The sequence below is a fragment of the Vidua macroura genome, chromosome 7 (assembly GCF_024509145.1).
Source record: "Vidua macroura isolate BioBank_ID:100142 chromosome 7, ASM2450914v1, whole genome shotgun sequence".
Lineage (NCBI taxonomy): Eukaryota > Metazoa > Chordata > Aves > Passeriformes > Viduidae > Vidua > Vidua macroura.
Window position 1 is genome coordinate 20,265,993 of NC_071577.1, and position 17,805 is coordinate 20,283,797.

Sequence of the window (17,805 nt, forward strand, 5' to 3'; positions counted from 1 at the left end):
ATAAAGCATCCACCAGTAAGCACAACTCTATCCAAAGAACTTTTTCTATATAACTTGTCTCAGCTGACCACAGAATGGGAGAATGGGAGAGTCTCAGGGTCACAATAGCAGGAGAAAACAAAAATAAAGCTACAGCACTAGCTGTTAGTTATTTCAGCTTGAACCACTGTATTTTACCTGTTGCTTCTTGAATGTGCTGGGGAGCAGTTTGAGGAAAGAGAATCAAAACCTGGAGTAGGGAAACTCACCCAAACCACTGTGCCTTCAATTTTAGAAATGAAAATAAATATTGAACACGTATGTCATTGTACACAATGGCGAAGACCAACACCAGGATGTCTCAGATTTTCTTCATGGCACTGCTGGCATTGCCACATTACCCAGCACAATTTGAATGAAACCAAGTCAAATTTAATTAGCTCATCTTTAGAGCATTTCTTCACCCACAACATTTGTAGTCTTTAGGATCCTGCTGCACAATTGTAATCCTGCACACAAAATGCTGTTAGGAGAATCCCATTCTGAAATCTGCTCAAGTTTACCATCACATACTGTAACTCTTACCATAGTGGTGGTCTATTTTTTGTTTGTCACTTTCTTCTAGGGTATCTTTGCATCCTTTTTTCATGTGGTATTGTATGACAGCCTGGCTGGTTCAGCCCTTAATCCTGGGAAATGTCTTTCATGGATTTGACCATATTTAGACATTGAGCTTTTTTCCTGCAGATTTTTGTTCCATATCTGTCTGCAGTCATTGCTGCATTGCCTTTACCAAAGGCAATGGTCTCTCTTCATCTGCTCTGAAACTTTTTGCTCCTCCTTCATTGATCAAACACTATTGACCATACAATTCTGGGTTTTAGTTCTACTTTATTTTAGTGAATAAGTGCTACAAAGCAATTAATGTAAAATGCTACTTTATTACTTCAGTTTTGTATTTAACATAAGTAGTCCTCTACAATTACAGCTTGCTTTCTTAATTCTAATAATTGAAATCACAAAATTACCTGCCAGACTTACAGAAGGTGCTCTATTTCAAATTCAAAATTGCTGTTTGAATTATACTGAATATGACTGAAATACTTCCAGAACATTTTAATTGCTCCTAAATGATAGAAAAATATTTTCTTAAAATACAGCTTTTAAAGTCTACAGAAATACTTGTGGAACTCTGAGTGCCTAATTATTCCTTCCATTCCTGGCTTTTTGCAAAAATATTTAAAAAAAACACTGACTTGTTCTACTTAAAACTTCTGATGTAACTCACATTAAACAGGTGAAATACAAATGTAGTGAGACTGTATTTCAAATTACATAATAAAACTAAAATGTGGGTAAAGCAGATAACTTTTTAAAAGGTCAGACAATTAAATTTTGCAGTGAATGCTGGAGACCTGGGTTTGTCTCACACTTTCAGCTCAGCTGATCAGCAGCTTTAAGACTTGAACTGTTACATCACCTGTTGAGCTCTCGAGGCATTTATTCCTTCTCTGCTGTATCCTGCCCAGTCAGGGCAGGGAGCAATAAAGCAACAATGAAGAGAGAGGGAGCTTTACCAGCCAGTCCCCAGCCAAAGCACTGATGGCTCAAGTCTTTTAGTTTCTAAAAGGATTTAAGAGCAAAATTTTTGTGAGTTGTTGAAAGTATGCTAATGGGGTGATGAGACCAGTTTCAAACTTGTTTGGCATGGAACACATGATTACTGGTTTCTAATGCTCACCTTAAATGAACAGCAGCAATTGAATCCACCAGTGTCAATAAATACTAATCCAGACCACGATATATGTGCCCCATTTTCACTACATTTAGCTACATTAATTATAAAAGTATAAAAGGATGGCTGGCCTTACAAGCTGAAAGCATATAAACCATTTAAGAAATAAATTTCTCTAGTCTCATGTACTTACATATTCATTGAAGCTTTCTTACAAGATAATCTCATACCAACAGCAGAACATCTCCCTCTTCTAGACCTCCTGAGAGTCTCTTTCATTGGCACTTCTGGTTTAGACACTCTTTTGATATACTCATAGGGAGTGTCTGCTGTTTGTCTGACAACATTGCCCCCAGACCATAAGCACAGCCACGTGTGCACAATAGAAGAGGGATTTTAAAACCGACCAAGACAAGAGCAGTCACAGGATCATTTGTTTGTTCAGAAGATTCTTTAACACTCTGTGATGACCACTGAAACAAATTTCTTTTGTACATCTGAAACAAACATTGTACCTCAGTAGTGGTTTTAACAACTGGGTTTTTATAGAAGTGCCCTCAATTGAATATCTTTTCTTGAATTTCTTTTTCCTCTTTATCTGTCTTCATTAGATTCATGACTTCATATACAGCAACATTTTTTCCCCAAGAAGACTTTGTGCTGCCAAGGTCCCCCTTGAAACTCCTATTTTTTTCCCTAAGCTTAGGTAACAAAATGTAGATGCCTATTGCTCAGTGCAAACCATTTGCTTATGCACCATTATTTCATCATCTTTCAAAGAAAGCACCACAGACCAAATGTGTAAGATACTCTTCCCAGGTTTTATTGCAGTTATTCACTATGATGAAATCATAAACTACATCACTTTATTGCTCAAAATCCAGAGGTCTTTATCTTGAATCCTTCCCATCATTTTAATAATTGTTTCGGTAAACAAATCTGTTCTTTCTTTCACATTTACATTGCACTCATCTTGAATGCAATTCAGTCTTTCTCACTAGAAACCCAGAAAACTGACCTAGATAAATATTGTCCTTCTTAAGCAGAACAGCTAGGCAAAATAACCTGTATGTCTTCCTATTTAGGATAGGAAATTGTAAAGAAATAGGAGTCCTTTGATGCAATTAAATCTGTTTTCAGGGTCTCTAATTACAATTCCTGCTTTCTCACTTATGGGAGAGTTCAAAACACAGGAATATCTTCCTGCTCCAGCCTCTTTAAGCCAGCACCCAGTACAAAGGCCACAGGCTTTCCTGAGCATGGTTTAGAGCTGCTTTGGGCTTTGTTTTTATGTTGTTCCTGAACTCTTGCCGTTTTTACTTTGAACAGCCTCCAGGTTCCCTGCTCAGAATGCAGAATGTTCTCTGCCCACAGTGCTTAAACTGCTGAGCAACATTGTACATACCTTTGGTTTGTTAAAAAAACATTTGCTTAGTAGCTTCTTGTAGACTATTTATTGAAAGATGGTGGTTAAGCCTTGCAATTTCAACCCAACCTACAAATGCGATATGAAGGACCACCTCCATAGTGTGCGGGAGATCACCTCTATGTGTTCTTAATAAGGCCTACATATTCAAAATATGAAACATTTGTTGCTCTTACAGCGACATCTGTATTAAAATTTTATTCAAAATGGTGTTACCAAGTGTATGTAAGACTGCTAATGGCAGATCTTGGTGAAATTCCACTGCCTCTGCAATGTTTGAAAACACAAAAGGTCTGAACAATGTTGTTGCTGTTGTAGAAACACTGTTCTATCAATAGTAAGATTTTACTTTATTGTAAAATCATGATTAAGGCTAATTTGAAACTGTATCATAGATTTTAGATCTAGCTGTGAAATATAATAACATAGATGTTAGATCAAGCTTGTGACTCCAAGTTAAGCCAGAGTCAATTGGAATGTCTGGGAGAATGGATAAATTTCATCATAGACTTGAGTAATAAACCAGTGAAGCTTTTTTTTTTCCCAAGGAGCTAGTACTTAAGACTTCTAAATAACTGTTACACAATTTGCTGCCAGGTGCCAACAAGAGTTGCCAGGTAATTGGTAACTACCAGTACTCTTCTGTGCTCTTCTAATAATTTTGTGTGAGCTTTATATGTATGAAAGGAACTGCAATCAAAATTAAACAGTAGTCCAAATTCTATCTTTGACTGATCAATAGGTTGGAGCCAGTGCTTTTATTTGGACTAACAAACGAGAGAACTGAATGTATGGAATACTGCTTTCTAAACTGCGGTTATTACTGCCTAGGGCTATCGCTGACGAGCAAGATTTTCCCAGTCTTGGGGAGCTGCAGTCACTTCCCGCCCGGGGAGCGTGCGAGGGATCCCAGCGGGCTCAGCCCCGTTCCTGCGCGGACATGTCACGGTGTCCAGGACCGCGCACGGCACCGCGGGTCCCCACGCAGGGGCGCGGGCAGCAGGTGCGCGGAGGGGCCGGCCGCCGCCTCGGCTGTGGATCCTCCTGTGCTCTGACACCTACCTGCTTAGGAGAGGCTAAAACAAACTTGATTTTTGAAAGGAAGAGGGAAAAAAAAAGGAATGTTTGATACTGTTGTTACTTCAGCTGTCCGAGCCTCGGTCGCGGCAGCTGTCGCCACTTTTCCCTCCCGGGAACCGCGCTGCTTTGCGGTGAAGCCGGGGCTGGCGCTCCCCGCGCCGCGCTGGCCGCCCGGGCTTTGAAAGTAGCGCGCAGCATCACAGCAGCTCGCGTTTCTCCAGCGTCCCTCGCCCTACCGTCTCCAGCTCCCCCGGCGGAGGCAGCGGTGAGCGCTTCGCACCCACCGACGCTGCCCCGCGCCGGCTCGCCTCGCCGACATGGTATCACCCGAAACCCGTATCCCGCTATGGCGTGGTATATCCCGGCGCAGGAGGCGCTTCCCTCGGGCCGGTCGCGCCCGCCGCCCCCAGCCCGTCTCTTCCGTGGCGCTGAGAGAGAGGAGCAGGGGCGCGCCCGCCGCTCCCTCTCTTTGTGTGCGAGCGAGGCAGGGAGCGCGCGCGGGCGGGCCCGAGACACAGCGCGGAGGAGGGCGCGGAGCAGCGTGAGGCCGGGGAGCGGCGCGGGCGGGCGGGCAGGCGGCGGTTCTGAGCGCGCCGCGGGGGCGGGAGGAGGGTGGAGTGAGGAGCGCGGGGCGGCGGCAGCGGCGGTGGCAGGGCGGGGGGGTGGCAGGGAGGGAGAAAGAGAGAGGGGAAGGCGGGCGGCTGTGGCGGCGGATAATGATGGCGTGGTGTGTGCGGCCGCTGGGCGGCTGGGAACGCTGAGGGGAAGGAGGCGGCAGGACCCCCGCCCCCAGGTAGGCTGGCTCGGAAAGTTTGGGGCGAGGTACCGGGGCGGCTCCGCTTGGCGCTCCGCAGGCCCCGCGGCGCAGAAGCGCCACCACGGGGAAGCCCCAACTTGGGGCCGAAACTTGTGGCTTCCCCCGTTCCGGGCGGCGCGGGGTGCCAGGGCCGCTCCGTCCTGCCCCGCCGCGGTGCGTGCGCGCGGTCCGGCCCGGGCCCGGCCTCCCCCGGGCGGCAGGAAGGGCTGGCGCTGCCCTCCCCCTCCGCTGCCCGACCCGGCCTGGCCCAGCCCGGGACGGCCCTTGGCGGAGGGGCGGCAGCCGGAGGGGGCGGGGGGGGCCGCCCGCCGCCGCTGCATCCCCCGCCAGAGCCGTCAGGTCGGTGCTCAAGGAGCAGCTGGGTCCGCGCGTCCCGGCCGACACAATGGGCTTTATCCCGCAGAGAGGTCTTGGGCTGCGATTCCCATCCCGAGTTTCGGATTCGTGTCACACGCCGGCGAGGCCCCGCGCTAATGGAAACTCTCTGTGTCTCTGCAGATGGCTTTCCGGATACCGCGATCCGCGCTGGGGATAACTCCCGATGTGGCCATTCACGCGCTTTGATTTCTTTCTCTCCATGTAGAGTCCCCTGCGTTCCATTTCAGTACGAGCAGGGAGGCTGACTGAGTGAAAGGCTGCTTTTGGGATCTTCTGTGGGATCTACACTGCCTAGTGCTGGAGGGTGGAAGCTTTGTGCTAGGGAATCGTTCTTCCCATTCTTCTTAAGGAGTGGAGAGAGCTTTCTCTTCAACAATGATGAAGACCGAAGGCAAGGGGGAAAGGACTTTAAGAAGTGCTTCTCCACACCGAAATGCTTACAAATCTGATTTCCATGCTATCAAATGCTCTTTTGATGGTGTAAACAATCCTGATAACTCTTCCAACAAAACAGGCTTGCATCAGAAGCTAAGCACCTCTTCCAATGGAGGGGGAAGTGACCCACACAGTCGAGGCAGAGCTGCCACTTACGGCAATAGAGTACACAAGATCAAAAATATGTTTCTGCAAATGGGAAGCTCTTCCTCCACAACCTCTTGTGAAAGCAGTCCACCTGCTGAGACTAAACTGATCAGCCGGGCCACGGCAGCAGAGTATGGATCGTCTCCAGGTAGTCCATCTTTTCTCATTGTCCAAAAAAATAATCTTCTTAATACAACTACCAGCCCCAATGGCAGTCCTGTGGATTCATCGTCCGTGTCTTCTGCTGCTGACAAAGTCATCCGTAGCAGCGATGAGGCAGACTTGGACAAAGTAGCCCTGGCAGAAAAATTTTCAGAGACCAGGAAGCTCTTTGAGAGAAATATAAAACAGCGGAGCTCAGTGGACAGATATTCCCCTAGCAAATGTGAAAGAAGTGAAGATAAGAGGAGACATGGTTCAGCTTCTGACTGCAGCAATGTGGTGGACCACTTCAGTTTTAATACAGAAGCAAGTCCTCCAGTAGCACTGGAGAAAGTTGAAAATCAAAGTAATGAGGAGTTGAAGCAGCAACATGCTAATAGTGGTTCCAAATCTTCCTTCCTGAATGCAGGGCCCATTTCTAGGAGGCTGGAAAGCTTTTTGGGTGACAGTGATACCGAAGAATCCAAAGAAACTTCCAAAAATTATAGTTCTCCAAATCAGGACCCGTTGAGAGGCCAGCACACTTTGAATTCATCTGCAGTTGCTGAAAGATGTCTGGAGAAAGGTTCATTCCCCAAAGTGCCTGAGATCTGCAGAGATGAGCCAAGCAAGGCACTTGGAAAAGACAAAAGAGAGCAACTGGTACTTGAGAGAAGCCCATGGAATATGGGCAGTGTGTCTGCTCAGGAGGCTCAGCAGATACCAGATAGTGTTTGCTCCTCGTTTTCTCCCGCACAGGTGACTTACACAGAGCTGGTTGCACAAGATGAAACCTCGGGGCATGAAAAAAAGGGTTTGGAGAAAGATTATGTTGATCAAGAGAATCAGAAGCTCATATGTGATGTACAGGAAGGGAAGAGAAGTGACTGTGCTTTGGAAGTGGTAGAAGAGTTTATGGATGGCAGCAAGATCAGTTGGGAAGAAGAAAGAGATGGAATGTCTGTAAGAGACGGTGGAGTTACACAAGTACAGGATGTTCTAGAGCAGGAAGAGGATGCTGAAGAAGAGGAGCAAGTGTTAGAAAAGCAAAGTGAGGACTTCAGTGATTTTGGAATAGAGAATGCAGCTTTTGATGATGACAGGGACACAGAGGCAGAAAACCAAGAGCCTGAAGGCAAAGAAATTTTGGAGGGAGAGGAGGACTATATGTATGACAGTGAATATGAGGAGTTTCCTGGACTTTCTGAAGAGGAAGATCCAGCGCCAGACCGAAAAGTCAAGTTCTCAACAGCTCCTATCAAAGTAAGTACATTTGAGTTTTCTTTTTTTTTTAATTGTTTTGCAGTCAAAAATACTCAGGAAATAAATTTTGAGGGGTTTTTTTTTGGTTTTTTTAAAGTTCTAAAAAGCATTTAATAAGTGTATGTTTATAACTTTTATTCAACACTAAGTATGAGAGAAGTTACCACTTCAGAAATTCTATTAGTTAGTCGCAAGTGATTTCTAAATTACAGCCGCTTCATAAGATAATGTAGTGAAGCACATGAGATTTTACTTGCTGGACTTTTTCAGCAGCAGATATCTTTTAGGAGCAGATACAACACCTTGACCTTTAATCCTTTAATTTCTTTAAAATTGAAGCATTAGGAATTATTATTTTCAGTTTTCCTTTTGGCACAAAAGTTTAAAAAGAATCCAAATCAACAAACCTCCCCATAGAAAACTTTCATATTCAACTTTAGACTTGTTTATGGAATTAACTATAAGGAAATACCAAATGACTGGTTCTTGTATTTTAAGATTCTAGAATTCTCTCCAATAATACCCATATATATGTTGTTTGGTTCTAATACTGATAGGTGAACAAGCCTTCGGAGTGTTAGCATGATTATTTTGAAGGGACAAAGTTGCAGAACTGCAAGTTTTAGGGCAGACTGACTGGTGAGGAGTAGTGTAAGTTCTAACTTAACAAATTAAAAAGATGTATGTGTCTGATCTTCCCCCACCAAAAACACCCACAGAATAAGTTGCTCCACAACTCAAACTATGTTTACCCATAGTCTCTAGTCTGTTAAACTTTGGAAGGAGAATTGGGAGACATGGACAAGGATGGAATGGGAGATGGTACAGACTTTCCTCAGCATGGTTCTCTTCTACTATCACATGACTGAAAGAAATAATTTTTAATAAACAGCTTTTACACTTTGTTTGTAGAGAGTCAGGACTGATCTTACTGATCAGAGGCATGGAAAAATTCTGTTGATTCTTGAACTTCCCACAGCAGAAAGCTGTAATTTCCCAGTTTGCTAGCACACACCAGTGCTGTACCCCAGAAGATGTTTTGATTGTGGCAAAAAAATTTGGCAAAATGTGAGTTTTGTTGCATGTGGGTTTTTTATAGTCTCTCCATAGACAAGCTGACTTTATATGGCTTTTCTTCTAGTTGATGTTGCTTTAGTGGTGACCTGGAGCAGTGAAGGGGAGAGTCGTGCTATTGAAAACTGCATAATGAGTCTGGTTAGGGCTGGGAGAGAGCCAGAGGGGCATCAGTCCATTTCTACATGCATTTGTGCAGTCAGTATCTGAGCAAAGTGCCATGTAGAGTGTACTATAAATGTGTTAAGTGACTTCCTGCTGTAGGCAGGGTTTTACTGATCATTGCTGATATCCTACTGAAGCAGTGGCTGTTAACAGACTTTGCCTTCTTTGCTGTGTCTATGCCAGACATAGTTGAAAGCCCTAGTAGAAATCTCAGTGCCAGCTGTGATGGAAGCTCTCATGTAGACAAAAACTCAGGTTTTGGTAACAAGCACTGTTCAATTATAGCTGCTTCTCTGAAAGCCACAGGAAGCAACCTGTCTCAGATTATCATTTCACAATCGAGAGATGAATGGTTAGAAACAACTGTTAGCGGTTTCCTATGAAAATAACATAGTTCTTGCCATAAGGCCGCACTTGGATTGCCAGAATAAACTGTACTTAATAGCAATAGGGTTATTGAGATACATTTTAAGGCCTTTGAATTGAAGCTTGTGATACTTGCCTTCCTTTATCCCCTAGCAGTGAAACTTGACTGTATCTTTCCTACATTGGGTATAGAGACCACTTTCTGCATGTTATTTTCAATAGGTTTTCCCTCTTTGTTCCTTTTGTCTAAGCAATGATTTCTGTTCCCATGTCTGCCTTTTTGCTTCATGTTTTCTATGATACTTAGTGGGAATAAGTCCCAGTTATATGGTTTTGGGGATTTGTATTCTGTAAAATAAAAATTTCCAACTTTTTTATGCCTACCCAGAACTTTCTTTAGTTGTATATTTTTGATATCTCAATAACCTTTTAGAAAATCCCAGTTTTACCTCACAGAAGGAAATCTCTCCATCTTTCTTCATCGATTTTGGTGCATCTTAAATTGTAAGAGGAAAAAATCTCAGTGGTAGCTAAAAGATTATTCCTGGTCTCTACCCACAGCTTAGATCAGTGCCATAGTGAGAAATGTATCCTAGTTAGTAGCTTCTTTTTTTTCAGCTTTATTTAGTCTAATAAGTTTGACTAAAATGTGAGTGCCGTTTTCAGACATTCATAGCCACTAGAGAAGGTCTGTGATTCTTCTCCTCACAGATGCTCCTGAGAGAGGCCTTGCGTTTTTGCTACTTTCATTCTGCATCTCTAGTGATGACAAAGAAACCATCTGTATCTCTTGCAGTTGCTGTTTAGGAGGTATCTGGTAGAGTTGAAGAACTCAAAATGTTCAGAATGTATTGGGCAAGAAAAAGCACATTCTCAGATCTTCAGCATTCTGCAGTGATGGAGCTTTGACTGTTGTATTTGAAATATGAAAAAGGGAGGTTGGATATGTCTGTTGGTAATGGATAGAACTTAAGGCACCTTTAAAATAGCATTTATACTGTTGCAACAAAGAGAACGTGGTTAATATTTCTGTTTCAAAGCTTCTAGTCAGTTGTAATATTGGCAAGGTCTTTGAGTAAAAGAAGGAGACTGTGGAGCTCCCAGGGGGTGTGTAAGGTAGCTAACACTGTTAGCACTGCATCTGACCTGTGATGGAGGTCCATAATTGTTGACATCTGTAGCAGGGCTTGAGAACATAATTTGATCTGATAACTTCCAGAAAGATGGAACATAATTACACAAATACTCTGTTTTTGTGTTGCCCTGTGTCTGTGAAAGCAAGCACAGCTGTGACTTTAAAAGAAGTGTTTAAATTCCATAGAAGCTGTTGATAAATGACATATGGGATTTTTACTTGCTGTGGGTGACCAGACTTTCTTAAGTCCTGCTGCTGTTTGATCTTTCCAAACCCTGGGGAACATTTTATCTTGGTTCTTATTTTCCTGGAGTAGTTTAGAGAATTATACAGTACAGTTATTAGCAGAACTTCACATCCCAGGTTTGTGTTATGGTATATGAGCAATTTTTAGTCTCTTATTGCCACATATGAAGCCAGTAAGGAATGTAAAGCACACTCAGCAGTCCAAGGTATTTGCAAGGGAACTGAATTTGCCATTGTCTTAAAGTTTTCTGAGTAAACTGTGTAAACAATCAACATTACACACAATGCAAATAGCATCAGGTAATTCTTCTGCCATCCCTTTATATTTCATTTTGCCATTGTAATGTAGACATTAACTTGCTGTCTGTTATGAGATTACCTTGAAAGGCTTTAATTAACATAAATGTAATGACTTGAGTGCTGTTTGACGTTTGTAATTTTGAAACTTTCTGTTAGGAAAACAAATGCTTGTTTTCAAATTGATTTCTTGAGATGTTTTCACCTCTGACTGTGTCAAACTTTGTCCTCCAAGCCTTTAATAGCACAGTGACTAACTTCTGCAATGATTTATGATCCTTAGAAATTCTGTAGCTCAGGTAAGCTGAAAAGACAGTACAGTGCTGCTGCTGTTTGCTTCTGTTTGCTTATCAGTGTTATCTAGTTTATGTTGCATGGGAGTGTCTGTTCCCAGCTTTTTGTGAATAGTAATATATTTTGAGCTGGTTTAGTCAAGAAAACAGTTTAAAAAAGTAAACAGAGCAAACCCCAAACCTTCAAAAAGGCATTACTTTTGTATTTGTCACAGCTGAGCATAAATTTGTCTCATAAGGAAACTGAAAGCAGTTTCATAGTTCGCGTGTTGTCCTAACCAGACTAGTTTCAGCTGCTTCTGAGAGAATATAGGAATGCTTCATAGTATTGCCATTTGTCTTGCACATCACAGTAAAGCTGTTTTATGTATAGCTGGGCACAAATGGTAGTGGTGTTCAGCCTTTCCTATTCTTCAACGTTTTTAGTACAAAACTGCTTACTGTGGAAGTTAATGAAGAGCTAAATGAAGATAACTCTTGAATTAGATTTTGACAGCATATCTGCAAATGCTTTTAGAAGATGCACTTTTAGGAGATGCACAAATTTTCTAGATCAATGTGTAGACTGGTGTTTTAACACAACGTTGTAGTGTGGTGCTTCAGCTTCCTACAGCCTCTGATTTTTGAACCGTTCACTTGTGTACTTACGATGTCGTACACAAAAAGGGGCACGAAATACACCGGCTGGTTGAAGATACCCACACCCTGGAGTTTCTTCAGTAATTAGAGAATTGATGGCTGGTCAATTGTCAGCCATTGCTCAAGCACTTCAGTAAAGTACTTCTGTGGCATTAAGAAGCAAGTATATGATGTGGGTGAGGGTTGATGAAGGAAAATAGATTTGATTTTGAGAGTAGATTTAAACAGAATTGACTTACATGTGGGAATTAATATTTTTTTTCTTGACAAAAATAATGTGTTTTTCTATTTTACTTTGGGATCTTTTCCAATGACAATTTGCTTGTTTAAAGTCATAGATTTTAATTGTTTTGAAGCTCTGCTTATCAACATTACAACATTTATAATGTAACATCAAAATAACTTCTCTTCATATTTTCATCTCAGTCTCTCCATGGTGCTTTTCAGTGACTTTTCACAAAAAATAATTCTGTTTTGTTCTGTGTGCATCGGAGAGTATGGCATTCCTGCAAGTTACTTAACAGTATGAGAGGTTAAAAACATGGATAATAACTGGAGGAAGAAGGTATATATTTTCACACACATTTGAAATTTTTTGTTGTTTTGGGGTTTTTTGAGAAAATATAATCTTTAAACCTTTATTGAAAGTTTAGTTTTCATATAAGTAAAATTTATCTTAAGTTAAATGTTTATTAAGCCTAAATGCATTTAATTCTGCTTATAGGTTTACCTGTGTTAAAAAGTTCTGTGATGAATCTTTCTGGTGCCTTTATGGGTCCTTGTTTTTTGATGCTATGATGATTGTTCAGCTGTCTGGAAAAAGGCTGTTTCAACTCAAGCTGTCTTCGGCTTTTTTCTTTTTTTTAATCATACATCTTCTGGTTTGATTTTTAGTAAATGTTTGATATGTAAGTTTTACAATAATAGATTGGGTAACCTGCTGGATATATGACAAGCTGTGGTAAAAGGCTTGTGAAATTCACATAGTTTCCAAAGTAAAATTCATCTGTTTCCCCTGTGTTGAGCCAATAACTTGTGTTTGCTGAAATATATCTTTTAAAAATACCAGTTGTGGTACTAATAATTTTAAAATCTCTAGCTAGCAGTGGTTTCTGAATAGTAAGATTAGAATTCTTTTGTCTGTAATGCATTTGATTCAGTGACTAAACCCTGCCAGACATAGTGCAGGGATGAACATGTTTAGCTTTCTCATCAGTCTTCTAAACTGCGAACTTACATTATTTATTATCCACATTTAAATGTTACTTTTGCTACTTGGCAAGAACAACTTGCTGACCAGTTCTGTATTTTCTATATTAATATCAACATTTTTTTCTTTCTCATAAAAGATGAATGCAATGTTATGATTCCACAATAAAAAATTCTGTATTCTACCCTTGACTCTTCAGTTATAGTTTTTGTAGTGTGCTTTTGCTTTTCTTTCTGTTTTTGCAGTGTTTGGCTTCTGGTTATAAGTTTTACTTTTCTTCTTTCTTTGTAAATTGGTGTTTTTCCTAACAATTATTTTTCTGAAGTTTGGAGAGAGGTGTGTTGTTCTAACTATTTTGAAATGGGACTATCTTCTTTTAATTGTGAGGTTATGGTTTTTAGAATATTACCCAAATGTTATCATACAGTTGTCAACTGTCACTTTAAGTCAGAAGTGTGAATTATGCAGATTTGGTTTCAAACAGGCTTTTCTTAGAAAGCTAGTATGCATAAATATTAGGATTCTTCATTTGCATAGATATGTTTATGCCATTGTTTTATTAATAGCAATTATAAATATCACTGGAATTTAAGCCACTAGTTTTAAATTCTGTTATCCACTCCTGGTAGATGAACAATTCCTGTGATCAATTTTGTATAAAAAGGAGCAAATTCCATGAGACTCTAAAATACAATTCTTTTACTTTTAAGCTGGAAAAATAAGAAATCATTTTTAGAAGTTCCAGAGATATTTTAATGCTGGTGGCCTAGGACTTGCAGCTTACATAATGCTGTTGTTACAATGCAACTTTGCTTCTCCAAGTTTCTAGCACTTTATACTGTTGTGCAAGGAACTGGTCATCCCTGTGGTAATGTCATTCTTCAGTAGAAAGTAACTATTTGCATCATCTTCTGCTCTGTTAGACCACTGAGTAGTAAAGAACTAAGAAAATACAGTTGTCACTGTCTCCGAAATGAACTACTGCCATTCTCCACATTGTGCTCATTCAACCATTTGATAGTTATCTTTTTAACATTCTAGTCATACTGTTAATACTAGATTGTATGTATATGAATTCATACTTTTTTTCATGCCTCGGTATTTCATTTGTCCTCAGTAACTCAAATATTCTCACTAACAAGTTATCATTTGTCCACTCATGAACTTCCTTTTAGTTTAAATTTCATCTTATTATCATTTGACTATGTTTTTGGAGATGCTGCTTTTTCTGTTGGGATGAAAAATAAACAAACTAGGCTGGTCTTGTTCCAAAGGGTGAATAATGCTTCATGAAATGCTTCTGCTGCATATCCTATTTAGTGATTTGGGGGCTGAAGAGGGTGATTAATTTAAAGAACTTGGCCACCTTTTTTCTCATAGTGGTAGAATAAGACCATTTAGATGGTTTTCTTTGTTTTGCAGATTTTTTCTATAAAGTTCATGGAAGACATACTGTAAGTGTGACCCTTGTTGTCCTGTGTCCAGTTGTTGCCTGCTGGTATCTGTATAAGTCATGAGGAGTTTATTTGTTAACCTTTATGCAAGATGTAGGAATAACAGCTTCTAAGAAAGGTTCTTTAATTGTGGAGGACATAAGATTTCTGAGAGTGGATTTCTCCCTTCCCTTTCAGCCAACTGGATCTAATCTTGCTTGCTTACTGGACTGACTAAATGGCCATGCCACATTTCTGGAGTAGGTGTTTTGCAGGGTTTGGGAAGAGTTTGTGAAACTGATCTCAAGTTGTAGTCTGAAGGTGATACAGTAGGCTCCTCATGGGAAATACTGAATTATATTGGTTGCCTTTCGATAATCTGTTTCAATGACCATTTTTCAGTGTCTGAATCTACTGCTCTGCAGAGCTAAAGCTATATACTAGTGAATGTAAATTCACAGGGAAAATGTTAATTACAGTTAACACTGTTGTATTTCCATCATTGCAGTTACCTGTTTAGGTAGTCTCAGCGGAAAATACAACAGTTGCAAAAATATAGTAAGCCAGTGTAAATGAACTTCATGTCAGTGCTGCATGTTCTTGATTAGGGAGATGGCTGCTGCAGCTGCAATGGCTGTTTTTTGTCTTACAATGATGTTGGATAAAACACTCAGTGCCTGCAAAACATTTAGCAGATAAGACAAATGGGGGTGCGATATTTTTCCTTTTTTTTCCCAAACTTCTTGATTTAAATACAATTAATGAACATGCTAATATGTAAGATTAACCCTGTTACATATAACTTATTCTTCCTTTCTAGATTTCTGTCTTAATTTATGTTGTTTGTTTATCTTTTATTTTTAACAATTCAGAAACTCAGCTGGAGTGAATACTAAAAATAGTAATGTATGTAGCAAGGCATTTCCTTTTCCTGGGAAACTGCGTGATTCCCTTGCAGAATCAGAAAACTACATCTGTTTGAAACACTGCAATTGGCAGATGGTGTGGGGGGAGGGAAGAAGAGAGGAAGGATTTGGTGGAATGTAGTCCTAATAAAAAAGTCACACGATATCAAAGAGGAGCTGACTGATTTCTTTTAACTGTTTGGTGCATTTGCAAGATAAAATCTGTTAAAGTAATTGTTTTGAAACTTAAAGTGTTACTTCTGTGCAAGCTGGAAACTGTGTGACAGCAGCAGTAATTATTAAATTGATGGTTGTTTAGAAAATGAGATCTCTGAAAATACCATAATAATTTCCTTGCGGATTGTCTTTCAATTATATGATGTTTGAAAGGAGGTGAGAAGACATTTAAAAAAGTTTTCTGTTACATTTTTTAGGTTTTCAGTACTTACTCAAATGAGGACTATGATAGACGTAATGAAGAAGTTGACCCTGTGGCAGCCTCAGCTGAGTATGAACTTGAGAAAAGGGTGGAAAAAATGGAAGTGTTTCCTGTGGAAATTGAAAAAGGTACAAATCAAATCTTGAACATTTGCAAGAGATACTATGGGAACAAAAGATAAAACCATAACTGTATATTCCCCAAATTTAGGTCTTGAATTTTTGAATATGTGTCTAGGGTTAGATTTGTGGCTAGTTCTGGTGAATTTTAGTGAGTGTTAACTGGGCAGGCCTCTACTAAGTGCAGATTGTCATTCTGAATTGAAGTTAGGAAGGCTACAGGGCAAAAAGGCTTTAAGTAGTATCTACATATAAAATATGTTCTATTTTTTTCTCTTTTTAAAAGTGAATTTCTGTTATCTTTTGTGTAGAAAGACTTGGAATGCTTTGAAACAACTCAGTACTGCTAACATCATATGTCATGCAGCTAATGTTAGATTTTTTAATCCCTTAGGTGACAGGGGTCTGGGCATCAGTATCATTGGAATGGGAGTTGGTGCTGATCAGGGACTGGAAAAACTAGGTATTTTTGTAAAAACAATAACAGATGGTGGAGCTGCTCAGAGGGATGGACGGTGAGTTTTTCATTGAATCAATTATGCTTTTTACAAATTTCCAACTGAGCCCAGTTGATTTCATTAGATATGCTGAATACTGTGATTAAAAGTACAAAAGTACTGAATGCAGCTGAATGATTATTACATTCCTGCTTTATGTTAAATTTTAAAAAATGAGTTTTTTATTATAGGACATTTTTGCTAAGTAACTGTAGATCTGCTTACAGCACATGTGAGAAACATCCAAAATGAGCTCATCTGTAGAAGTACCACAAAATCATGTTGACACTCCATAACACCAATCACTGTGTAAATAATGTAAAAATCATCAAGTCAAATACTGTGTAATTTTGAATTGATGATTTGCATAGTAACAGAGGATGAGGACACTATTTTAAAGCAATTTCAATGGGGTCAGAATTTATCATTGTAAATACTAGTGAGTTTTAAGTGGTATTTGTCATGTCAAAAATGTTTCAAGCCAAAATACTATTATTTAACTGATAGCTAAGCATTTATTTATTTTACAGAATTCAAGTAAATGATCAGATTGTTGAGGTTGATGGCATAAGTCTAGTGGGAGTTACTCAGTTCTTTGCAGCCACTGTACTGAAGAACACCAAAGGCACCGTGAGGTATGTATTTTTTCTCTGAAATAATAGTTTCTTTTTGTCATTTTTCATTCACGGAGAATACAAAACCACAGTATGAAAATTTTACAAAGATGTGGAAGGCAACAGTGTAGCAAACTCACTTCTTAAGCATGTCTTGAGATTTTTTGCTGCAAGATAATTTGTTTTTTTTTCCTGTAGGTTCCTGATTGGGAGAGAGAAGCCAGGGGCTGAGAGTGAAGTAGCCCGTCTCATTAGTGAGACCTTAGAGCAAGAGAGATGTCTGTACGAGCAGCACTATGTTCATGATGATACAGAGCAGGTAAAACATTGTTCATGCTTTGCTAATGGGGTGAATGGTGGGATTTAATCAAACTGAAGTAAAAAAAGTATAACACAGGCACTTGTTAAGAACAGGAAAATAAGCACTTCAAACCCTACTGCTGTCAAGGCACATGGTTTTTGCTTTATCACTAATCCAAAAAACACTTTTAACTGTCAGCTCTATGTGGTAGTTTCATGCATGTCTGTCTTAGCTCTCTTTTGTGGAACTTTGATGAAGGTGTTTGCAAGTCATCTTTAACACTTACCACAGGTATAAGAAATTAAAAAGGAATAGTAACTAGTCGAGAAAAGTTACGCAGCTGGTTGGATTCCTTGATTCTATGCTTTGGTTATTGCTACTACCTTAATGCAAAAGAGTGTCTGTGTGTTACAGAATGTCATGATTTTCTCATTTTTTCAGGATGATGACTATGATGATGATGAGGAGGATACATATGAGTCACATTTACATGGAAAATCTGTAGAAGTTTTTGATCTTCCTGAAAATGAAGATATTGGTTTACTACTGGATATGGATTCAGCACAGTCTCTTCTTAAATTTAAAGAGGTGTTGTAGCAGTTTCTTAAATATTCATTGTGATGCCCTGGGAAATACCTGAACCTTGTAGGATTTGGATATAATCTCCTTCA

General features: G+C 40.0%; 1 protein-coding gene across 3 annotated transcripts in view; it reads left to right on the forward strand.

Moving 5' to 3' along the window:
* Positions 1 to 4,924: 4,924 nt before the first annotated feature.
* The window catches only part of LOC128810204 (neurabin-1-like), a 37,763-nt gene continuing 24,882 nt past the window's right edge, over positions 4,925 to 17,805 (forward strand). For 2 of the 3 annotated variants that reach the window (XM_053982848.1, XM_053982850.1), the window contains exons 1-7: positions 4,925 to 5,013; positions 5,536 to 7,401; positions 15,599 to 15,731; positions 16,117 to 16,237; positions 16,750 to 16,854; positions 17,032 to 17,152; positions 17,576 to 17,722. In XM_053982848.1, coding sequence (XP_053838823.1) covers positions 5,791 to 7,401; positions 15,599 to 15,731; positions 16,117 to 16,237; positions 16,750 to 16,854; positions 17,032 to 17,152; positions 17,576 to 17,722 — 2,238 coding nt within the window. In that variant the 5' untranslated portion in view covers positions 4,925 to 5,013; positions 5,536 to 5,790. The remainder of the gene's footprint in view (positions 5,014 to 5,535; positions 7,402 to 15,598; positions 15,732 to 16,116; positions 16,238 to 16,749; positions 16,855 to 17,031; positions 17,153 to 17,575; positions 17,723 to 17,805) is intronic. The other variant, XM_053982849.1, reaches the window with a different exon arrangement.